Below are 24,409 nucleotides of genomic sequence, written 5' to 3'. Positions count from 1 at the left end.
TTTATGTAGTGTTGTTGTCTCTTTTAGGTCTTTAGGTCTCTTTTGTAGTGTTGTTGTCTTTAGGTCTCTTTTATGTAGTGTTGTTGTCTTTAGGTCTTTAGGTCTCTTTATGTAGTGTTGTTGTCTTTAGGTCTCTTTATGTAGTGTTGTTGTCTTTAGGTCTCTCTTTATGTAGTGTTGTTGTCTTTAGGTCTCTTTATGTAGTGTTGTTGTCTTTAGGTCTCTTTATGTAGTGTTGTTGTCTTTAGGTCTCTTTATGTAGTGTTGTTGTCTTTAGGTCTCTTTATGTAGTGTTGTTGTCTTTAGGTCTCTTTATGTAGTGTTGTTGTCTTTAGTCTCTTTATGTAGTGTTGTCTTTAGGTCTCTTTATGTAGTGTTGTTGTCTTTAGGTCTCTTTGTATGTAGTGTTGTTGTCTTTAGGTCTCTTTATGTAGTGTTGTTGTCTTTAGGTCTCTTTATGTAGTGTTGTTGTCTTTAGGTCTTTAGGTCTCTTTATGTAGTGTTGTTGTCTTTAGGTCTCTTTATGTAGTGTTGTTGTCTTTAGGTCTCTTTATGTAGTGTTGTTGTCTTTAGGTCTCTTTATGTAGTGTTGTTGTCTTTAGGTCTCTTTATGTAGTGTTGTCTCTCTTTATGTAGTGTTGTTGTCTTTAGGTCTCTTTATGTAGTGTTGTTGTCTTTAGGTCTCTTTATGTAGTGTTGTTGTCTTTAGGTCTCTTTATGTAGTGTTGTTGTCTTTAGGTCTCTTTATGTAGTGTTGTTGTCTTTAGGTCTCTTTTATGTAGTGTTGTTGTCTTTAGGTCTCTTTTATGTAGTGTTGTTGTCTTTAGGTCTCTTTATGTAGTGTTGTTGTCTTTAGGTCTCTTTATGTAGTGTTGTTGTCTTTAGGTCTCTTTTATGTAGTGTTGTTGTCTTTAGGTCTCTTTATGTAGTGTTGTTGTCTTTAGGTCTCTTTATGTAGTGTTGTTGTCTTTAGGTCTCTTTATGTAGTGTTGTTGTCTTTAGGTCTCTTTTTTATGTAGTGTTGTTGTCTTTAGGTCTCTTTTTATGTAGTGTTGTTTTAGGTCTTTTAGGTCTCTCTTTATGTAGTGTTGTTGTCTTTAGGTCTCTTAGGTTTATGTAGTGTTGTTGTCTTTAGGTCTCTCTTTATGTAGTGTTGTTGTCTTTAGGTCTCTTTATGTAGTGTTGTTGTCTTTAGGTCTCTATGTAGTGTTGTTGTCTTTAGGTCTCTTTATGTAGTGTTGTTGTCTTTAGGTCTCTTTATGTAGTGTTTTTTATGTAGTGTTGTTGTCTTTAGGTCTCTTTATGTAGTGTTGTTGTCTTTAGGTCTCTTTTATGTAGTGTTGTTGTCTTTAGGTCTCTTTTGTTGTGTAGTGTTGTTGTCTTTAGGTCTCTTTTATGTAGTGTTGTTGTCTTTAGGTCTCTTTATGTAGTGTTGTTGTCTTTAGGTCTCTTTATGTAGTGTTGTTGTCTTTAGGTCTCTTTATGTAGTGTTGTTGTCTTTAGGTCTCTTTATGTAGTGTTGTTGTCTTTAGGTCTCTTTATGTAGTGTTGTTGTCTTTAGGTCTCTTTATGTAGTGTTGTTGTCTTTAGGTCTCTTTATGTAGTGTTGTTGTCTTTAGGTCTCTCTTTATGTAGTGTTGTTGTCTTTAGGTCTCTTTATGTAGTGTTGTTGTCTTTAGGTCTCTCTTTATGTAGTGTTGTTGTCTTTAGGTCTCTTTATGTAGTGTTGTTGTCTTTAGGTCTCTCTTTATGTAGTGTTGTTGTCTTTAGGTCTCTTTTATGTTGTGTTGTTGTCTTTAGGTCTCTTTTATGTAGTGTTGTTGTCTTTAGGTCTCTTTATGTAGTGTTGTTGTCTTTAGGTCTTTAGGTCTCTTTATGTAGTGTTGTTGTCTTTAGGTCTCTATGTAGTGTTGTTGTCTTTAGGTCTCTTTATGTAGTGTTGTTGTCTTTAGGTCTCTTTATGTAGTGTTGTCTTTAGGTCTTTATGTAGTGTTGTTGTCTTTAGGTCTCTTTATGTAGTGTTGTTGTCTTTAGGTCTCTTTATGTAGTGTTGTTGTCTTTAGGTCTCTTTATGTAGTGTTGTTGTCTTTAGGTCTCTTTATGTAGTGTTGTTGTCTTTAGGTCTCTTTTGTAGTGTTGTTGTCTTTAGTCTCTTTTATGTAGTGTTGTTGTCTTTAGGTCTCTTTATGTAGTGTTGTTGTCTTTAGGTCTCTTTATGTAGTGTTGTTGTCTTTAGGTCTCTCTTTATGTAGTGTTGTTGTCTTTAGGTCTCTCTTTATGTAGTGTTGTTGTCTTTAGGTCTCTTTTATGTAGTGTTGTTGTCTTTAGGTCTCTTTTATGTAGTGTTGTTGTCTTTAGGTCTCTTTATGTAGTGTTGTTGTCTTTAGGTCTCTTTATGTAGTGTTGTTGTCTTTAGGTCTCTTTATGTAGTGTTGTTGTCTTTAGGTCTCTTTATGTAGTGTTGTTGTCTTTAGGTCTCTCTTTATGTAGTGTTGTTGTCTTTAGGTCTCTTTATGTAGTGTTGTTGTCTTTAGGTCTCTTTATGTAGTGTTGTTGTCTTTAGGTCTCTTTATGTAGTGTTGTTGTCTTTAGGTCTCTTTATGTAGTGTTGTTGTCTTTAGGTCTCTCTTTATGTAGTGTTGTTGTCTTTAGGTCTCTTTATGTAGTGTTGTTGTCTTTAGGTCTCTTTTATGTAGTGTTGTTTTAGTCTTTAGGTCTTTAGGTCTCTTTATGTAGTGTTGTTGTCTTTTTAGGTCTCTTTATGTAGTGTTGTTGTCTTTAGGTCTCTTTTATGTAGTGTTGTTGTCTTTAGGTCTCTTTATGTAGTGTTGTTGTCTTTAGGTCTCTTTCTCTTTATGTAGTGTTGTTGTCTTTAGGTCTCTTTTATGTAGTGTTGTTGTCTTTAGGTCTCTTTATGTAGTGTTGTTGTCTTTAGGTCTTTTAGGTCTTTAGGTCTCTTTATGTAGTGTTGTTGTCTTTAGGTCTCTTTTATGTAGTGTTGTTGTCTTTAGGTCTCTTTATGTAGTGTTGTTGTCTTTAGGTCTCTTTATGTAGTGTTGTTGTCTTTAGGTCTCTTTATGTAGTGTTGTTGTCTTTAGGTCTCTTTTATGTAGTGTTGTTGTCTTTAGGTCTCTTTTATGTAGTGTTGTTGTCTTTAGGTCTCTTTTATGTAGTCTTGTTGTCTTTAGGTCTCTTTATGTAGTGTTGTTGTCTTTAGGTCTCTCTTTTATGTAGTGTTGTTGTCTTTAGGTCTCTTTATGTAGTGTTGTTGTCTTTAGGTCTCTTTATGTAGTAGTCTCTTTATGTAGTGTTGTTGTCTTTAGGTCTCTTTATGTAGTGTTGTTGTCTTTAGGTCTCTTTATGTAGTGTTGTTGTCTTTAGGTCTCTTTATGTAGTGTTGTTGTCTTTAGGTCTCTTTATGTAGTGTTGTTGTCTTTAGGTCTCTTTATGTAGTGTTGTTGTCTTTAGGTCTCTTTTATGTAGTGTTGTTGTCTTTAGGTCTCTTTATGTAGTGTTGTTGTCTTTAGGTCTCTTTATGGTCTTTAGGTCTCTTTATGTAGTGTTGTGTCTTTAGGTCTCTTTAGGTCTTTATGTAGTGTTGTTGTCTTTAGGTCTCTTTATGTAGTGTTGTTGTCTTTAGGTCTCTATGTAGTGTTGTTGTCTTTAGGTCTCTTTATGTAGTGTTGTTGTCTTTAGGTCTCTTTATGTAGTGTTGTTGTCTTTAGGTCTCTTTATGTAGTGTTGTTGTCTTTAGGTCTCTTTATGTAGTGTTGTTGTCTTTAGGTCTCTCTTTATGTAGTGTTGTTGTCTTTAGGTCTTTTATGTAGGTCTCTCTTTTATGTAGTGTTGTTGTCTTTAGGTCTCTTTTTATGTGTAGTGTTGTTGTCTTTAGGTTGTTGTCTTTAGGTCTCTTTATGTAGTGTTGTTGTCTTTAGGTCTCTTTTATGTAGTGTTGTTGTCTTTAGGTCTCTTTATGTAGTGTTGTTGTCTTTAGGTCTCTCTTTATGTAGTGTTGTTGTCTTTAGGTCTCTCTTTATGTAGTGTTGTTGTCTTTAGGTCTCTTTATGTAGTGTTGTTGTCTTTAGGTCTCTTTATGTAGTGTTGTTGTCTTTAGGTCTCTTTATGTAGTGTTGTTGTCTTTAGGTCTCTTTTATGTAGTGTTGTTGTCTTTAGGTCTCTCTTTTTATGTAGTGTTGTTGTCTTTAGGTCTCTTTATGTAGTGTTGTTGTCTTTAGGTCTCTTTTATGTAGTGTTGTTGTCTTTAGGTCTCTTTGTATGTTGTTGTCTTTAGGTCTCTTTATGTAGTGTTGTTGTCTTTAGGTCTCTTTTATGTAGTGTTGTTGTCTTTAGGTCTCTTTTATGTAGTGTTGTTGTCTTTAGGTCTCTCTTTATGTAGTGTTGTTGTCTTTAGGTCTCTTTATGTAGTGTTGTTGTCTTTAGGTCTCTTTATGTAGTGTTGTTGTCTTTAGGTGTTTGTTGTCTTTAGGTCTCTTTTATGTAGTGTTGTTGTCTTTAGGTCTCTTTATGTAGTGTTGTTGTCTTTATCTCTTTTATGTAGTGTTGTTGTCTTTAGGTCTCTTTATGTAGTGTTGTTGTCTTTAGGTCTCTTTATGTAGTGTTGTTGTCTTTAGGTCTCTTTTATGTAGTGTTGTTGTCTTTAGGTCTCTTTATGTAGTGTTGTTGTTGTCTTTAGGTCTTTAGGTCTCTTTATGTAGTGTTGTTGTCTTTAGGTCTCTTTTTTGTCTTTAGGTCTCTTTATGTGTAGTGTTGTTGTCTTTAGGTCTCTTTATGTAGTGTTGTTGTCTTTAGGTCTCTTTATGTAGTGTTGTTGTCTTTAGGTCTCTTTATGTAGTGTTGTTGTCTTTAGGTCTCTTTATGTAGTGTTGTTGTCTTTAGGTCTCTTTATGTAGTGTTGTTGTCTTTAGGTCTCTTTATGTAGTGTTGTTGTCTTTAGGTCTCTTTATGTTGTTGTTGTCTTTAGGTCTCTTTATGTAGTGTTGTTGTCTTTAGGTCTCTTTTATGTAGTGTTGTTGTCTTTAGGTCTCTTTATGTAGTGTTGTTGTCTTTAGGTCTCTTTATGTAGTGTTGTTGTCTTTAGGTCTCTTTTATGTAGTGTTGTTGTCTTTAGGTCTTTAGGTCTTTTATGTAGTGTTGTTGTCTTTAGGTCTCTTTATGTAGTGTTGTTGTCTTTAGGTCTCTTTATGTAGTGTTGTTGTCTTTAGGTCTCTTTATGTAGTGTTGTTGTCTTTAGGTCTCTTTTGTAGTAGTGTTGTTGTCTTTAGGTCTCTTTATGTAGTGTTGTTGTCTTTAGGTCTCTTTATGTAGTGTTGTTGTCTTTAGGTCTCTTTATGTAGTGTTGTTGTCTTTAGGTCTCTTTATGTAGTGTTGTTGTCTTTAGGTCTCTTTATGTAGTGTTGTTGTCTTTAGGTCTCTTTATGTAGTGTTGTTGTCTTTAGGTCTCTTTATGTAGTGTTGTTGTCTTTAGGTCTCTTTATGTAGTGTTGTTGTCTTTAGGTCTCTTTATGTAGTGTTGTTGTCTTTAGGTCTCTTTATGTAGTGTTGTTGTCTTTAGGTCTCTTTATGTAGTGTTGTTGTCTTTAGGTCTCTTTTATGTAGTGTTGTTGTCTTTAGGTCTCTTTATGTAGTGTTGTTGTCTTTAGGTCTCTCTTTATGTAGTGTTGTTGTCTTTAGGTCTCTCTTTATGTAGTGTTGTTGTCTTTAGGTCTCTCTTTATGTAGTGTTGTTGTCTTTAGGTCTCTCTTTATGTAGTGTTGTTGTCTTTAGGTCTCTTTATGTAGTGTTGTTGTCTTTAGGTCTCTTTATGTAGTGTTGTTGTCTTTAGGTCTCTTTATGTAGTGTTGTTGTCTTTAGGTCTCTTTTGTAGTGTTGTTGTCTTTAGTGTTGTTGTTGTCTTTAGGTCTCTTTATGTAGTGTTGTTGTCTTTAGGTCTCTTTATGTAGTGTTGTTGTCTTTAGGTCTCTTTATGTAGTGTTGTTGTCTTTAGGTCTCTTTATGTAGTGTTGTTGTCTTTAGGTCTCTTTATGTAGTGTTGTTGTCTTTAGGTCTCTTTATGTAGTGTTGTTGTCTTTAGGTCTCTCTTTATGTAGTGTTGTTGTCTTTAGGTCTCTTTATGTAGTGTTGTTGTCTTTAGGTCTCTTTATGTAGTGTTGTTGTCTTTAGGTCTCTTTATGTAGTGTTGTTGTCTTTAGGTCTCTTTATGTAGTGTTGTTTTTATCTTTAGTTGTCTTTAGGTCTCTTTATGTAGTGTTGTTGTCTTTAGGTCTCTTTTATGTAGTGTTGTTGTCTTTAGGTCTCTTTATGTAGTGTTGTTGTCTTTAGGTCTCTTTTGTATGTAGTGTTGTTGTCTTTAGGTCTCTTTATGTAGTGTTGTTGTCTTTAGGTCTCTTTATGTAGTGTTGTTGTCTTTTTAGGTCTCTTTTATGTAGTGTTGTTGTCTTTAGGTCTCTTTATGTAGTGTTGTTGTCTTTAGGTCTCTTTATGTAGTGTTGTTGTCTTTAGGTCTCTTTATGTAGTGTTGTTGTCTTTAGGTCTCTTTATGTAGTGTTGTTGTCTTTAGGTCTCTTTTTATGTAGTGTTGTTGTCTTTAGGTCTCTTTTATGTAGTGTTGTTGTCTTTAGGTCTCTTTATGTAGTGTTGTTGTCTTTAGGTCTCTCTTTATGTAGTGTTGTTGTCTTTAGGTCTCTTTATGTAGTGTTGTTGTCTTTAGGTCTCTCTTTATGTAGTGTTGTTGTCTTTAGGTCTCTTTATGTAGTGTTGTTGTCTTTAGGTCTCTTTATGTAGTGTTGTTGTCTTTAGGTCTCTTTATGTAGTGTTGTTGTCTTTAGGTCTCTTTATGTAGTGTTGTTGTCTTTAGGTCTCTTGTAGGTCTCTTTTTATGTATGTTGTTGTCTTTAGGTCTCTTTATGTAGTGTTGTTGTCTTTAGGTCTCTTTATGTAGTGTTGTTGTCTTTAGGTCTCTTTATGTAGTGTTGTTGTCTTTAGGTCTTTAGGTCTTTATGTAGTGTTGTCTTTAGTCTTTGTAGGTCTCTTTTATGTAGTGTTGTTGTCTTTAGGTCTCTTTTATGTAGTGTTGTTGTCTTTAGGTCTCTTTTATGTAGTGTTGTTGTCTTTAGGTCTCTTTATGTAGTCTCTTTATGTTGTTGTCTTTAGGTCTCTCTTTTATGTAGTGTTGTTGTCTTTAGGTCTCTTTATGTAGTGTTGTTGTCTTTAGGTCTCTTTATGTAGTGTTGTTGTCTTTAGGTCTCTTTATGTAGTGTTGTTGTCTTTAGGTCTCTTTATGTAGTGTTGTTGTCTTTAGGTCTCTTTATGTAGTGTTGTTGTCTTTAGGTCTCTCTTTATGTAGTGTTGTTGTCTTTAGGTCTCTCTTTATGTAGTGTTGTTGTCTTTAGGTCTCTTTATGTAGTGTTGTTGTCTTTAGGTCTCTTTATGTAGTGTTGTTGTCTTTAGGTCTCTCTTTATGTAGTGTTGTTGTCTTTAGGTCTCTTTATGTTGTTGTCTTTAGTGTTGTTGTCTTTAGGTCTCTTTATGTAGTGTTGTTGTCTTTAGGTCTCTTTATGTAGTGTTGTTGTCTTTAGGTCTCTTTATGTAGTGTTGTTGTCTTTAGGTCTCTTTATGTAGTGTTGTTGTCTTTAGGTCTCTTTATGTAGTGTTGTTGTCTTTAGGTCTCTTTATGTAGTGTTGTTGTCTTTAGGTCTCTTTATGTAGTGTTGTTGTCTTTAGGTCTCTTTATGTAGTGTTGTTGTCTTTAGGTCTCTTTATGTAGTGTTGTTGTCTTTAGGTCTCTTTATGTAGTGTTGTTGTCTTTAGGTCTCTTTATGTAGTGTTGTTGTCTTTAGGTCTCTTTATGTAGTGTTGTTGTCTTTAGGTCTCTTTTATGTAGTGTTGTTGTCTTTAGGTCTCTTTATGTTGTTGTTGTCTTTAGGTCTCTTTATGTAGTGTTGTTGTCTTTATGTAGTGTTGTTGTCTTTAGGTCTCTCTTTATGTAGTGTTGTTGTCTTTAGGTCTCTCTTTATGTAGTGTTGTTGTCTTTAGGTCTCTATGTAGTGTTGTTGTCTTTAGGTCTCTTTATGTAGTGTTGTTGTCTTTAGGTCTCTTTTATGTAGTGTTGTTGTCTTTAGGTCTTTAGGTCTCTTTATGTAGTGTTGTTGTCTTTAGGTCTCTTTATGTAGTGTTGTTGTCTTTAGGTCTCTTTATGTAGTGTTGTTGTCTTTAGGTCTCTTTTATGTAGTGTTGTTGTCTTTAGGTCTCTTTATGTAGTGTTGTTGTCTTTAGGTCTCTTTATGTAGTGTTGTTGTCTTTAGGTCTCTCTTTATGTAGTGTTGTTGTCTTTAGGTCTCTCTTTATGTAGTGTTGTTGTCTTTAGGTCTCTTTTATGTAGTGTTGTTGTCTTTAGGTCTCTTTATGTAGTGTTGTTGTCTTTAGGTCTCTCTTTATGTAGTGTTGTTGTCTTTAGGTCTCTTTTATGTAGTGTTGTTGTCTTTAGGTCTCTCTTTATGTAGTGTTGTTGTCTTTAGGTCTCTTTATGTAGTGTTGTTGTCTTTAGGTCTCTATGTAGTGTTGTTGTCTTTAGGTCTCTTTATGTAGTGTTGTTGTCTTTAGGTCTCTTTTATGTAGTGTTGTTGTCTTTAGGTCTCTTTATGTAGTGTTGTTGTCTTTAGGTCTCTTTTATGTGTAGTGTTGTTGTCTTTAGGTCTCTTTTATGTAGTGTTGTTGTCTTTAGGTCTCTTTATGTAGTGTTGTTGTCTTTAGGTCTCTTTATGTAGTGTTGTTGTCTTTAGGTCTCTTTATGTAGTGTTGTTGTCTTTAGGTCTCTTTATGTAGTGTTGTTGTCTTTAGGTCTTTAGGTCTTTATGTAGTGTTGTTGTCTTTAGGTCTCTTTTTATGTAGTGTTGTTGTCTTTAGGTCTCTCTTTATGTAGTGTTGTTGTCTTTAGGTCTCTTTTGTTGTCTTTAGGTCTCTTTTATAGTGTTGTTGTCTTTATGGTCTGTTGTCTTTAGGTCTCTTTATGTAGTGTTGTTGTTGTCTGTTATGTAGGTCTCTTTATGTAGTGTTGTTGTCTTTAGGTCTCTTTTATGTAGTGTTGTTGTCTTTAGGTCTCTCTTTATGTAGTGTTGTTGTCTTTAGGTCTCTTTATGTAGTGTTGTTGTCTTTAGGTCTCTCTTTATGTAGTGTTGTTGTCTTTAGGTCTCTTTATGTAGTGTTGTTGTCTTTAGGTCTCTTTATGTAGTGTTGTTGTCTTTAGGTCTCTCTTTATGTAGTGTTGTTGTCTTTAGGTCTCTTTATGTAGTGTTGTTGTCTTTAGGTCTCTTTATGTAGTGTTGTTGTCTTTAGGTCTCTTTAGTGTGTAGTGTTGTTGTCTTTAGGTCTCTTTTATGTAGTGTTGTTGTCTTTAGGTCTCTTTATGTAGTGTTGTTGTCTTTAGGTCTCTCTTATGTAGTGTTGTTGTCTCTTTTATGTAGTGTCTCTCTTTTTATGTAGTGTTGTTGTCTTTAGGTCTCTTTATGTAGTGTTGTTGTCTTTAGGTCTTTAGGTCTTTTTATGTAGTGTTGTTGTCTTTAGGTCTCTCTTTATGTAGTGTTGTTGTCTTTAGGTCTCTTTTGTAGTGTTGTTGTCTTTAGTGTAGTGTTGTTGTCTTTAGGTCTCTTTTATGTAGTGTTGTTGTCTTTAGGTCTCTTTATGTAGTGTTGTTGTCTTTAGGTCTCTTTATGTAGTGTTGTTGTCTTTAGGTCTCTTTATGTAGTGTTGTTGTCTTTAGGTCTCTATGTAGTGTTGTTGTCTTTAGGTCTCTATGTAGTGTTGTTGTCTTTAGGTCTCTTTATGTAGTGTTGTTGTCTTTAGGTCTCTTTATGTAGTGTTGTTGTCTTTAGGTCTCTTTATGTAGTGTTGTTGTCTTTAGGTCTCTTTATGTAGTGTTGTTGTCTTTAGGTCTCTATGTAGTGTTGTTGTCTTTAGGTCTCTTTATGTAGTGTTGTTGTCTTTAGGTCTCTTTATGTAGTGTTGTTGTCTTTAGGTCTCTCTTTATGTAGTGTTGTTGTCTTTAGGTCTCTTTATGTAGTGTTGTTGTCTTTAGGTCTCTTTATGTAGTGTTGTTGTCTTTAGGTCTCTCTTTATGTAGTGTTGTTGTCTTTAGGTCTCTTTATGTAGTGTTGTTGTCTTTAGGTCTCTTTATGTAGTGTTGTTGTCTTTAGGTCTCTTTATGTAGTGTTGTTGTCTTTAGGTCTCTCTTTATGTGTTGTTGTCTTTAGGTGTCTTTAGGTGTTGTTGTCTTTAGGTCTCTTTATGTAGTGTTGTTGTCTTTAGGTCTCTTTATGTAGTGTTGTTGTCTTTAGGTCTCTTTATGTAGTGTTGTTGTCTTTAGGTCTCTTTATGTAGTGTTGTTGTCTTTAGGTCTCTTTATGTAGTGTTGTTGTCTTTAGGTCTCTTTTATGTAGTGTTGTTGTCTTTTATGTAGGTCTCTCTTTATGTAGTGTTGTTGTCTTTAGGTCTCTTTATGTAGTGTTGTTGTCTTTAGGTCTCTTTATGTAGTGTTGTTGTCTTTAGGTCTCTTTATGTTGTTTTAGGTCTCTTTATGTAGTGTTGTTGTCTTTAGGTCTCTTTATGTAGTGTTGTTGTCTTTAGGTCTCTTTATGTAGTGTTGTTGTCTTTAGGTCTCTTTATGTAGTGTTGTTGTCTTTAGGTCTCTCTTTATGTAGTGTTGTTGTCTTTAGGTCTCTTTATGTAGTGTTGTTGTCTTTAGGTCTCTTTTATGTAGTGTTGTTGTCTTTAGTCTCTTTATGTAGTGTCTTTAGGTCTTTAGGTCTCTTTATGTAGTGTTGTTGTCTTTAGGTCTCTTTTATGTAGTGTTGTTGTCTTTAGGTCTCTTTTATGTAGTGTTGTTGTCTTTAGGTCTCTTGTCTTTAGGTCTCTTTAGTGTTGTTGTTGTCTTTAGGTCTCTTTATGTAGTGTTGTTGTCTTTAGGTCTCTTTATGTAGTGTTGTTGTCTTTAGGTCTCTTTATGTAGTGTTGTTGTCTTTAGGTCTCTTTATGTAGTGTTGTTGTCTTTAGGTCTCTTTATGTAGTGTTGTTGTCTTTAGGTCTCTTTATGTAGTGTTGTTGTCTTTTTATGGTGTTGTCTTTAGGTCTTTTATGTAGTGTTGTTGTCTTTAGGTCTCTTTATGTAGTGTTGTTGTCTTTAGGTCTCTTTATGTAGTGTTGTTGTCTTTAGGTCTCTTTATGTAGTGTTGTTGTCTTTAGGTCTCTGTAGTGTTGTTGTCTTTAGGTTCTTTTATGTAGTGTTGTTGTCTTTAGGTCTCTTTATGTAGTGTTGTTGTCTTTAGGTCTCTTTATGTAGTTGTCTTTAGGTCTCTTTATGTAGTGTTGTTGTCTTTAGGTCTCTTTTATGTAGTGTTGTTGTCTTTAGGTCTCTCTTTATGTAGTGTTGTTGTCTTTAGGTCTCTTTTATGTAGTGTTGTTGTCTTTAGGTCTCTCTTATGTGTTGTTGTCTTTAGTCTTTTATGTAGTGTTGTCTTTAGGTCTCTTTATGTAGTGTTGTTGTCTTTAGGTCTCTTTATGTAGTGTTGTTGTCTTTAGGTCTCTTTATGTAGTGTTGTTGTCTTTAGGTCTCTTTTATGTAGTGTTGTTGTCTTTAGGTCTCTTTATGTAGTGTTGTTGTCTTTAGGTCTCTTTATGTAGTGTTGTTGTCTTTAGGTCTCTTTATGTAGTGTTGTTGTCTTTAGGTCTCTTTTATGTAGTGTTGTTGTCTTTTTAGGTTTAGGTCTCTTTATGTAGTGTTGTTGTCTTTAGGTCTCTTTATGTAGTGTTGTTGTCTTTAGGTCTCTTTATGTAGTGTTGTTGTCTTTTATGTAGTCTTTAGGTCTTTTATGTAGTGTTGTTGTCTTTAGGTCTCTCTTTATGTAGTGTTGTTGTCTTTAGGTCTCTCTTTATGTAGTGTTGTTGTCTCTCTTTATGTAGTGTTGTTGTCTTTAGGTCTCTTTATGTAGTGTTGTTGTCTTTAGGTCTCTATGTAGTGTTGTTGTCTTTAGGTCTCTTTATGTAGTGTTGTTGTCTTTAGGTCTCTTTTATGTAGTGTTGTTGTCTTTAGGTCTCTTTATGTAGTGTTGTTGTCTTTAGGTCTCTTTATGTAGTGTTGTTGTCTTTAGGTCTCTTTATGTAGTGTTGTTGTCTTTAGGTCTCTTTATGTAGTGTTGTTGTCTTTAGGTCTCTTTATGTAGTGTTGTTGTCTTTAGGTCTCTTTATGTAGTGTTGTTGTCTTTAGGTCTCTCTTTATGTAGTGTTGTTGTCTTTAGGTCTCTTTATGTAGTGTTGTTGTCTTTAGGTCTCTTTATGTAGTGTTGTTGTCTTTAGGTCTCTTTATGTAGTGTTGTTGTCTTTAGGTCTCTTTATGTAGTGTTGTTGTCTTTAGGTCTCTCTTTATGTAGTGTTGTTGTCTTTCTCTCTTTAGGTCTCTCTTTATGTAGTGTTGTTGTCTTTAGGTCTCTTTTTATGTAGTGTTGTTTTAGTCTTTTTATGGTCTCTCTTTATGTAGTGTTGTTGTCTTTAGGTCTCTTTTATGTAGTGTTGTTGTCTTTAGGTCTCTTTATGTAGTGTTGTTGTCTTTAGGTCTCTTTATGTAGTGTTGTTGTCTTTAGGTCTCTTTATGTAGTGTTGTTGTCTTTAGGTCTCTATGTAGTGTTGTTGTCTTTAGGTCTCTTTATGTAGTGTTGTTGTCTTTAGGTCTCTTTATGTAGTGTTGTTGTCTTTAGGTCTCTTTATGTAGTGTTGTTGTCTTTAGGTCTCTATGTAGTGTTGTTGTCTTTAGGTCTCTTTATGTAGTGTTGTTGTCTTTAGGTCTCTTTATGTAGTGTTGTTGTCTTTAGGTCTCTTTATGTAGTGTTGTTGTCTTTAGGTCTCTCTTTATGTAGTGTTGTTGTCTTTAGGTCTCTTTATGTAGTGTTGTTGTCTTTAGGTCTCTCTTTATGTAGTGTTGTTGTCTTTAGGTCTCTTTATGTAGTGTTGTTGTCTTTAGGTCTCTTTATGTAGTGTTGTTGTCTTTAGGTCTCTTTTATGTAGTGTTGTTGTCTTTAGGTCTCTAGTGTTGTTGTCTTTAGTGTTGTTGTCTTTTTAGGTCTCTTTATGTAGTGTTGTTGTCTTTAGGTCTCTTTATGTAGTGTTGTTGTCTTTAGGTCTCTTTTATGTAGTGTTGTTGTCTTTAGGTCTGTTGTCTTTTATGTCTCTTTAGTAGTGTTGTTGTCTTTAGGTCTCTCTTTATGTAGTGTTGTTGTCTTTAGGTCTCTCTTTATGTAGTGTTGTTGTCTTTAGGTCTCTTTATGTAGTGTTGTTGTCTTTAGGTCTTGTCTTTAGGTCTCTAGTGTGTTGTTGTCTTTAGGTCTCTTTTTATGTAGTGTTGTTGTCTTTAGGTCTTTTATGTAGTGTTGTTGTCTTTAGGTCTCTTTATGTAGTGTTGTTGTCTTTAGGTCTCTTTATGTAGTGTTGTTGTCTTTAGGTCTCTTTATGTAGTGTTGTTGTCTTTAGGTCTCTCTTTATGTAGTGTTGTTGTCTTTAGGTCTCTTTATGTAGTGTTGTTGTCTTTAGGTCTCTATGTAGTGTTGTTGTCTTTAGGTCTCTATGTAGTGTTGTTGTCTTTAGGTCTCTTTTGTGTGTGTTGTTGTCTTTAGGTCTCTTTATGTAGTGTTGTTGTCTTTAGGTCTCTTTTATGTAGTGTTGTTGTCTTTTTAGGTCTTTAGGTCTCTATGTAGTGTTGTTGTCTTTAGGTCTCTTTATGTAGTGTTGTTGTCTCTCTTTATGTAGTGTTGTTGTCTTTAGGTCTCTTTATGTAGTGTTGTCTCTCTTTATATAGTGTTGTTGTCTTCAGGTCTCTTTATGTAGTGTTGTCTCTCTTTATATAGTGTTGTTGTCTTTAGGTCTCTCTTTATGTAGTGTTGTTGTCTTTAGGTCTCTTTATGTAGTGTTGTTGTCTTTTAGGTCTCTTTTATGTAGTGTTGTTGTCTTTAGGTCTCTTTTATGTAGTGTTGTTGTCTTTAGGTCTCTTTTATGTATGTAGTGTTGTTGTTGTTTAGGTCTCTTTATGTAGTGTTGTTGTCTTTAGGTCTCTTTTATGTAGTGTTGTTGTCTTTAGGTCTCTTTTATGTAGTGTTGTTGTCTTTAGGTCTCTCTTTATGTAGTGTTGTTGTCTTTAGGTCTCTTTTATGTAGTGTTGTTGTCTTTAGGTCTCTTTATGTAGTGTTGTTGTCTTTAGGTCTCTTTATGTAGTGTTGTTGTCTTTAGGTCTCTTTATGTAGTGTTGTTGTCTTTAGGTCTCTTTATGTAGTGTTGTTGTCTTTAGGTCTCTCTTTATGTAGTGTTGTTGTCTTTAGGTCTCTCTTACCGAACTTGGAGTAGAAGTAACACTCGGGCATCTTGGTCATGTCGTACTCGTGTAGAAACTCACACTGGTCTCCCTTCTTACAGAGTCCTCTGAGCCAGTGTTTACACACCACTGTCTTCTCCCCACTGATGTGACGGAAAGGACACATCCCACCTGCAGCCACACACACACACACACACACACACACAGGGTCAGTTCCTATACACACACACTGGGTCAGTTCCTATCCACACACACACACACACTGGGTCAGTTCCTATCCACACACACTGGGTCAGTTCCTATCACACACACACACACACACTGGGTCAGTTCCTATCCACACACACTGGGTCAGTTCCTATCCACACACACACTGGGTCAGTTCCTATACACACACACACTGGGTCAGTTCCTATACACACACACACACACACACACTGGGTCAGTTCCTATCCACACACACACTGGGTCAGTTCCTATACACACACACACTGGGTCAGTTCCTATACACACACACACACACACACTGGGTCAGTTCCTATACACACACACACTGGGTCAGTTCCTATACACACACACACACACTGGGTCAGTTCCTATCCACACACACTGGGTCAGTTCCTATCACACACACACTGGGTCAGTTCCTATTCACACACACACTGGGTCAGTTCCTATACACACACACACACACAGGGTCAGTTCCTATCCACACACAGGGTCAGTTCCTATCCATACACAGGGTCAGTTCCTATCCACACACACACACACACACACACACTGGGTCAGTTCCTATACATACACACACACACACACACACACACACACACACTGGGTCAGTTCCTATCCACACACACTGGGTCAGTTCCTATTCACACACACACTGGGTCAGTTCCTATACACACACACACACAGGGTCAGTTCCTATCCACACACACTGGGTCAGTTCCTATCCACACACATACTGGGTCAGTTCCTATCCACACACACACCGGGTCAGTTCCTATCCACACACACACCGGGTCAGTTCCTATCCACACACACACCGGGTCAGTTCCTATCCACACACCGGGTCAGTTCCTATACACACACACACTGGGTCAGTTCCTATACACACACACACTGGGTCAGTTCCTATACACACACACACTGGGTCAGTTCCTATCCACACACACACACTGGGTCAGTTCCTATCCACACACACACACTGGGTCAGTTCCTATCCACACACACACACTGGGTCAGTTCCTATCCACACACACACACTGGGTCAGTTCCTATCCACACACACACACTGGGTCAGTTCCTATCCACACACACACACTGGGTCAGTTCCTATCCACACACACTGGGTCAGTTCCTATCCACACACACTGGGTCAGTTCCTATCCACACACTGGGTCAGTTCCTATCCACACACACACTGGGTCAGTTCCTATCCACACACACTGGGTCAGTTCCTATCCACACACTGGGTCAGTTCCTATCCACACACACACACTGGGTCAGTTCCTATCCACACACACACTGGGTCAGTTCCTATCCACACACACACTGGGTCAGTTCCTATCCACACACACACTGGGTCAGTTCCTATCCACACACACACTGGGTCAGTTCCTATCCACACACACTGGGTCAGTTCCTATCCACACACTGGGTCAGTTCCTATTCACACACTGGGTCAGTTCCTATCCACACACACACTGGGTCAGTCCCTATCCACACACACTGGGTCAGTTCCTATCCACACACTGGGTCAGTTCCTATACACTGGGTCAGTTCCTATCCACACACACTGGGTCAGTTCCTATCCACACACTGGGTCAGTTCCTATCCACACACACACTGGGTCAGTTCCTATCCACACACACACTGGGTCAGTTCCTATCCACACACACTGGGTCAGTTCCTATCCACACACACTGGGTCAGTTCCTATCCACACACAGGGTCAGTTCCTATCCACACACTGGGTCAGTTCCTATCCACACACACACACACACTGGGTCAGTTCCTATCCACACACACTGGGTCAGTTCCTATCCACACACACACACACTGGGTCAGTTCCTATCCACACACTGGGTCAGTTCCTATCCACACACACACTGGGTCAGTTCCTATCCACACACAGGGTCAGTTCCTATCCACACACACTGGGTCAGTTCCTATCCACACACACACTGGGTCAGTTCCTATCCACACACACAGTTCCTATCCACACACACTGGGTCAGTTCCTATCCACACACACTGGGTCAGTTCCACACACACACACACACTGGGTCAGTTCCTATCCACACACACACTGGTCACACTGGGTGGACACACTGTTCACATCACACACACACTAGTCAATTCATTAAATACATTTACACACAGACACTTACAGATCAGTTTATACACACATCCCCCAGCAGACACACACACACACACATACACACACACTTGTAGAGGAGGCTGTAGTAGTCACATAGAGAGAACTCATCACCGATAATACTCTCTCTCACCTTTGAGACAGGCTGCTCTCATGAAGAACTCACACACAGCAGCCCCGGACTCTGCGCACACACAGGAAGTTACAATAAATAATCCTCAAACTCTGCAAAAAAACACCTAACAATAAAACCAGTTAAGAAGTTAGCTAGCCAAGTTAGCTTAGCTACCATGCTAAAACTACAACAGTACCTAGCTAACGTTAGCTAACTGGCTAACTTAGTAAGTAGCGACTACTTACTGTCCATCCCGGGGAAAGGAAGAGGCTGAGCCCCTAGCTGCTGCTCCACAGCCATCTCTAGATCAAACTTGATGTGGTCCACGGTGGCTATCAGGTCCTGCATGATGGCAGGTCTCACTACGCTCCGACCAGACAGAAACAAGCTAGCCTAGCCTAGCTTAGCAGTCTAACCCCAGTCCGACCAGACAGAAACAGGCTAGCTTAGCCTAGCCTAGCTTAGCTGTCTAACGGCAGTTAGCAATCAGCTAATCTGTGAAATCTCGCTTTAAGTAGCTGATATATCAACCATAAAAAGGCGTGGGAGCTAGATTGCTTTGTCTAGCTAATTGTATATATTTTTAATGTGTAGAAATCAACAGTGGGAAAAGTTAGATTAACTAAGACAAGTCCCGTTTGTCTTGTTGATCTGCCATCTTGTTTCTCCTGCCTCCAGAAGGCGGGCAGGTTGAACTCTAACCTTTGACCTGGAGGGGGGTTAAAAGGCCGACTAATCGATCTATGAGAGAGTCTGGATGTGAACTTGCCAGAAGATGCCGACCCTATAATTTACACAGAGCTGCACTGGGGTCAGAATGCAACCATGGTTACATTTTAAGCTCCCCATTGAGCTAGTGTGAGATATGGGCTGGAAAAGGCTAACGCAATGGGATAAGCCACCATACTCCAAATGCATTTAACCCACTGTTCCTAGGCCGTCATTGAAAATAAGAATTTGTTCTTTAACTGACTTGCCTAGTTAAATAAAGGTTAAATAAAATTAAAATATTTAAAAATTCACAAAACTGCCATTTGTATCCTCATGCGGTAGCCAACGCAGCAGCCATTTTGAAATGCGTCAGCCAATCAGCACTTTTGTTGTTCAACACAAACATGTCATTTCATGATGGCTGTTGTGAATACTGGGTTTAGATCTTTAGTGAGTGTCAGTCAGAGAACACATGATGAAATGCAATACTGCCGTTAACCAGCCTCTGTTTTAACCAGCCTAGTTCCAGGAGAACACATGATGAAATGCAATACTGCATGATTTAGGGTGCATCCTGGGGTAGCCCGTTCCTATTGTCAGGGTTTAGATCTTTAGTGAGTGTCAGTCAGAGAACACATGATGAAATGCAATACTACCGTATCTGTTTTAACCAGCCTAGTTCCAGGGAACACATGATGAAATGCGCAGGGTGCGCATGATTTACATCCTGGGGTAGCCCTAGTTCCTATTGTCAGGGTTTAGATCTTTAGTGAGTGTCAGTCAGAGAACACAATGATGAAATGGGCCCAGACAACAGCACAAAGGGCAAGAAGGTAGAGACAATAATACATTGAGTCTTTGAATGAAGAGATGGAGATAAAACGGTCCAGTTTGAGTGTTTAAATGTCCATTATCAAGTAAAATCACTACCTACTCTACCCCCCACCCCTAACTCTCCTCTGTCTTCTACTCTACCCCCAACTCTCCTCTGTCTTCTACTCTACCCCCCCCAACTCTCCTCTGTCTTCTACTCTACCCCCCAACTCTCCTCTGTCTTCTACTCTACCCCCACCCCTAACTCTCCTCTGTCTTCTACTCTACCCCCCACCCCTAACTCTCCTCTGTCTTCTACTCTACCCCCACCAACTCTCCTCTGTCTTCTACTCTACCCCCCCCAACTCTCCTCTGTCTTCTACTCTACCCCCCAACTCTCCTCTGTTCTACTCTACCCCCCTAACTCTCCTCTGTCTTCTACTCTACCCCCCCCAACTCTCCTCTGTCTTCTACTCTACCCCCCTAACTCTCCTCTGTCTTCTACTCTACCCCCCTAACTCTCCTCTGTCTTCTACTCTACCCCCCTAACTCTTCTCTGTCTTCTACTCTACCCCCCTAACTCTCCTCTGTCTTCTACACTACCCCCCCCTAACTCTCCTCTGTTTTCTACTCTACCCCCCAACTCTCCTCTGTCTTCTACTCTACCCCCCCAACTCTCCTCTGTCTTCTACTCTACCCCCCTAACTCTCCTCTGTCTTCTACACTACCCCCCTAACTCTCCTCTGTTTTCTACTCTACCCCCCCAACTCTCCTCTGTCTTCTACTCTACCCCCAACTCTCCTCTGTCTTCTACTCTACCCCCCCCTAACTCTCCTCTGTCTTCTACTCTACCCCCTAACTCTACCCCCTAACTCCCCTCTGTCTTCTACTCTACACCCCCTAACTCTCCTCTGTCTTCTACTCTACCCCCCTAACTCTCCTCTGTCTTCTACCCCCCCTAACTCTCCTCTGTCTTCTACTCTACCCCCCCCAACTCAGAATACACCACTTTTACGTCCCGTGTTCAGATGTCTAGGATGGAGAAGAGAAGGGGATGGAAGAGGAGGCCAGAAGAGGGGCGGCGGGACCCAGGGTTCCAGAGCATAAAATTCCTGATGCATTGTGGGTATATTGACTGCGACTGATGTAAAAAAATAATAATGAGTAGTTATTTATGATACAGCCTTTTGTCAGAAAAATAACCAAATAAACAAATGGACCCGTCTAACCTGTTGATGGTATTATATCAGTCAAATATAATGACGATTTAACTACACTGAACAAAAATAGAAACGCAACATGCAACAATTTCAAAGAGTTTACTAAGTTACAGTTCATATATGGAAATCAGTCAATTTAAATTAATTAATTAGGCCCTAATCTATGGATTTGACATGACTGGGAATACAGATATGCATCTGTCGGTCACAGACACACATTAAAAAGAAAGGTAGGGATCAGAAAACCAGTCAGTATCTGGGGTGGATCAGAACCAGTCAGTATCTGGGGTGGATCAGAACCAGTCAGTATCTGGGGTGGATCAGAACCAGTCAGTATCTGGGGTGGATCAGAAAACCAGTCAGTATCTGGGGTGGATCAGAACCAGTCAGTATCTGGGGTGGATCAGAACCAGTCAGTATCTGGGGTGGATCAGAACCAGTCAGTATCTGGGGTGGATCAGAACCAGTCAGTATCTGGGGTGGATCAGAACCAGTCAGTATCTGGGGTGGATCAGAACCAGTCAGTATCTGGGGTGGATCAGAACCAGTCAGTATCTGGTGTGGATCAGAACCAGTCAGTATCTGGGGTGGATCAGAACCAGTCAGTATCTGGTGTGGATCAGAACCAGTCAGTATCTGGTTTGGATCAGAACCAGTCAGTATCTGGTGTGGATCAGAACCAGTCAGTATCTGGTGTGGATCAGAACCAGTCAGTATCTGGTGTGGATCAGAACCAGTCAGTATCTGGGGTGGATCAGAACCAGTCAGTATCTGGTGTGGATCAGAACCAGTCAGTATCTGGTGTGGATCACAACCAGTCAGTATCTGGTGTGGATCAGAACCAGTCAGTATCTGGGGTGGATCAGAACCAGTCAGTATCTGGTGTGGATCAGAACCAGTCAGTATCTGGTTTGGATCAGAACCAGTCAGTATCTGGTGTGGATCAGAACCAGTCAGTATCTGGTGTGGTTCAGAACCAGTCAGTATCTGGTTTGGATCAGAACCAGTCAGTATCTGGTGTGGATCAGAACCAGTCAGTATCTAGTGTGGATCAGAACCAGTCAGTATTTGGTGTGACCACAATTTCCTTCACGCTGCATGACACCTCCTTTGCATACAGTTGATCAGGCTGTTGACTGGGGCCCGGGAAATTTTATCCAACTCCTCTTCAATGGCTGTGAGAAGTTGCTGGATATTGGCGGGAACTGGAACATGCTGTCGTACAAGTCGATCAAGAGCATCCGAACGCTCCGAGCTCTTAGTTGTTTTGAATGCACTGAAGTTGGAGTTTCCCGAGTTCCCTGATGTTTTGAACTCACTGATGTCGGAGATTTCCGAGTTCCCGGATGTTTTGAACTCACTGATGTCGGAGATTTCCGAGTTCCCGGATGTTTTGAACGCGGCAAAAGCCCCTATTGAATGACGTACATATCGTGCGAGGATCGAGCTGAAAGACCCCTCCAACGGCGTGACGTCAATAAGAAGCGACGGTGAGCAGGCCTACGATATCAATACACAAAAATAGGACGTGGGAGGAAATAAGGTTTTGTTGTTTTTGGTTAAATAAATCCGTTTGATTCAACGCAATGCCGAAAGTGAAAAGGAGCAGGAAACCACCTCCGGATGGCTGGGAGTTGATTGAACCGACATTGGACGAATTAGACCAAAAAATGAGAGAAGGTAATTTTAGCTAGGTAATAATGTTAGCCACCTAAGCTAGTTAAGTCCGTACCAAACGAGGCTCCGCTAACATCATGTCTACACAATGTTGACATTTGTTTAGGATATTTAACCAGTCAACTAGTACTCATTTCGCTAGCTATGTTACCGAGCTGTATGAATCTGACTTGGATCATTCCTGTTTTATGGTGGGACGAGCTGTGACAGCCAGCCGCTGTCTGCCGTTAACTTATTTACTCGTGTCCGTATGCTTCGTTTTTCCTATTGTGTGTTCTTGTTCAGATACCCTCGAAAATCATGCCCCAAAATGCTGACGTTATATAGGTACCTTCTAAGTTAACTACACTGAATAAAAATATAAACGCAACACGCAACAAATTTTAAAAAAATGTTACCGAGTTCATATATAATGAAATCCTTAAACTGAAATAAATTATTTAGGCCCTAATCTATGGATTTCACATGACAGGGGATACAGATATGCATCTGTTGGTCACAGATACCTAATAAAAAAGTAGGGGTGTGGATCAGAACCAGTCAGTATCTGGGGTGGATCAGAACCAGTCAGTATCTGGGGTGGATCAGAACCAGTCAGTATCTGGTGTGGATCAGAACCAGTCAGTATCTGGTGTGGATCAGAACCAGTCAGTATCTGGTGTGGATCAGAACCAGTCAGTATCTGGTTTGGATCAGAACCAGTCAGTATCTGGTGTGGATCAGAACCAGTCAGTATCTGGTGTGGATCAGAACCAGTCAGTATCTGGTGTGACCACAATTTGGCTCGTGCAGCGCGACACGTCTCCTTCTCATAGAGTTGATCAGGCTGTTGATTCTGGTGTAATGTTGTCCCACTCCTCTTCAATGGCTGTGAGAAGTTGCTGGATATTGGAGTGAAACTGGAACATGCTGTCCATCCAGAGCATCCCAAACATGCTCAATGGGTGACATGTCTGGTGAGTATGCAGGCCATGGAAGAACTGGGACATTTTCAGCTTCCAGAAATTATGTACATTATCATGCTGAAACATGAGGTGATGGTGGAGGATCAACAATGGGCCTTAGGATCTCCTCACGGTATCTCTGTGCATTCAAATTGCCATCAATAAAATGCAATTGAGTTTGTTGTATGTAGCTTATGCCTGCCCACAACCACCATGGGGCACTCTGTTCACAGCGTTGACATCAGCAAACCGCTCGCCCCCACGATGCCATACACGCTGTCTGCCATCTGCCCGGTACAGTTGAAACCAGGATTCATCCGTGAAGAGCATAATTCTCCAGCATACCAGTGGCCATCGAAGATGAGCATTTGCCCACTGAAGTTGGTTACGAAAGCCGAACTGCAGTCAGGTCGAGACCCTGGTGAGGACAACGGGCACGCAGATGACAGTTTCTGACAGTTTGTGGAGAAATTCTTTAGCTGTGCAAACCTACAGTTTCCGGGTCGCTGGTCTCAGACAATCCCACATGTAAAGAAGCCGGATGTGGGGGCCTCCCGGGTGGCGCAGTGGTGAAGGGTGCTGTACTGCAGCGCCAGCTGTGCCACCAGAGACTCTGGGTTCGCCGCCCAGGCTCTGTCGTAACCGGCCGCGACCGAGAGGTCCGTGGGGCGACGCACAATTGGCCTAGCGTCACCCGGGTTAGGGAGGGCTTGGTCGGTAGGGATGTCCTTGTCTCATCGCGCACCAGCGACTCCTGTGGCGGGCCGGGCGCAGTGTGCGCTAACCAAGGTGGCCAGGTGCACGGTGTTTCCTCCGACACATTGGTGTGGCTGGCTTCCGGGTTGGATGCGCACTGTGTTAAGAAGCAGTGCGGCTTGGTTTTGGTGGTGTATCGGAGGACGCATGACTTTCAACCTTCGTCTCTCCCGAGCCCGTACGGTAGTTGTAGCGATGAGACAAGATAGTAGCTACTACAACAATTGGATACCACGAAATTGGGGAGAAAAAAATCCCCAATTTTTTTTTTTTTTAAGAAGCCGGATGTGGAGGACCTGGGCTGGGGTGGTTTGTGGGTGTTAAGCTGGTTGGACACACTGACAAATTCTCTAAAGGAAAAATTCTCTAAATGACGGAGGTGGCTTATGGTAGAGGAATGAACATTGAATTCTCTGGCAACATCTCTGGTGGACATTCCTGCAGTCAGCATGCCAATTTGCACGCTCCCTCACCTTGAGACACCTGTGGCGTTGTGTGACAAATCTGCACATTTTAGTGGCCTTTTATTATCCCCAGCACAAGGTGCACCTGTGTAACAATCATGCTGTTTAATCAGCTTCTTGATATGCCACACCTGTCAGGTGGATGGATTATCTTGGCAAAGGAGAAATGCTCACTAACAGGGGTGTAAACAAAGTTGTGCACAATTTGAAAGAGATTCGAGGGTTTTTTTTGTTTATGGAAAATTTCCGGGATGAACCATGTTGTGTTTTTATATTGTTCAGTATAGTTAGTTTAGCAACCAACCAGCCGGCTAGTAGCTACTTAGCTAGCTACAATATAAAGGTGATGTATGAATGTGAATCTTGGATAACGGTTATCTTGGATAATGTGAATCTTGGATAACGGTTATCTTGGACAATGTGAATCTTGGATAATTCCTGTATTGTATTGATGACCAGCTGTGATTGTCTCCTTCCAGCCGAGACGGAGCCTCACGAGGGAAAGCGGAAGGTGGAGTCCCTGTGGCCGATATTCAGACTGCATCATCAGAGGAGCAGATATATCTTCGACTTGTTCTACAAGAGGAAGGCCATCAGCAGAGGTAGATATTACTGTTCTACAAGAGGAAGGCCATCAGCAGAGGTAGATGTTATAGGATGTTATAGGACAGGCTGCTGTAGTGACCTCCAGGACAGGCTCCTGTAGTGACCTCCAGGACAGGCTGCTGTAGTGACCTCCAGGACAGGCTGCTGTAGTGACCTCCAGGACAGGCTCCTGTAGTGACCGTGACCTGAGGACAGGGTCCTGTAGTGACCTCCAGGACAGGCTCCTGTAGTGACCTCCAGGACAGGCTCCTGTAGTGACCTCCAGGACAGGGTCCTGTAGTGACCTCCAGGACAGGCTGCTGTAGTGACCTCCTGGACAGGCTCCTGTAGTGACCTCCAGGACAGGGTTAATGTTAAGTG

The 24,409-nt window shown here is 39.9% G+C and overlaps 1 protein-coding gene and 1 long non-coding RNA gene across 2 annotated transcripts in view; one reads left to right on the top strand and one right to left on the bottom strand.

The window, feature by feature from the left end:
* The window catches only part of cpsf4 (cleavage and polyadenylation specific factor 4), a 37,726-nt gene extending 20,167 nt beyond the window's left edge, over nt 1-17,559 (bottom strand). The window contains exons 1-3 of the mRNA XM_065010895.1: nt 17,104-17,559; nt 16,877-16,927; nt 14,384-14,536 (exon numbers count right to left, since the gene is read on the bottom strand). Coding sequence (XP_064866967.1) covers nt 14,384-14,536; nt 16,877-16,927; nt 17,104-17,206 — 307 coding nt within the window. The 5' untranslated portion in view covers nt 17,207-17,559. The remainder of the gene's footprint in view (nt 1-14,383; nt 14,537-16,876; nt 16,928-17,103) is intronic.
* A 3,507-nt stretch (nt 17,560-21,066) lies between these two features.
* The window catches only part of LOC135564830 (uncharacterized), a 3,482-nt gene continuing 139 nt past the window's right edge, over nt 21,067-24,409 (top strand). The window contains exons 1-2 of the long non-coding RNA XR_010461284.1: nt 21,067-21,282; nt 23,923-24,045. This is a non-coding gene — a long non-coding RNA (uncharacterized LOC135564830). The remainder of the gene's footprint in view (nt 21,283-23,922; nt 24,046-24,409) is intronic.

Source organism: Oncorhynchus nerka, linkage group LG26, assembly GCF_034236695.1.
Source record: "Oncorhynchus nerka isolate Pitt River linkage group LG26, Oner_Uvic_2.0, whole genome shotgun sequence".
Classification (NCBI taxonomy): domain Eukaryota; kingdom Metazoa; phylum Chordata; class Actinopteri; order Salmoniformes; family Salmonidae; genus Oncorhynchus; species Oncorhynchus nerka.
The sequence above is the reverse complement of the archived record's forward strand: the minus strand, read 5'-3'. Positions and strand labels throughout refer to the sequence as shown.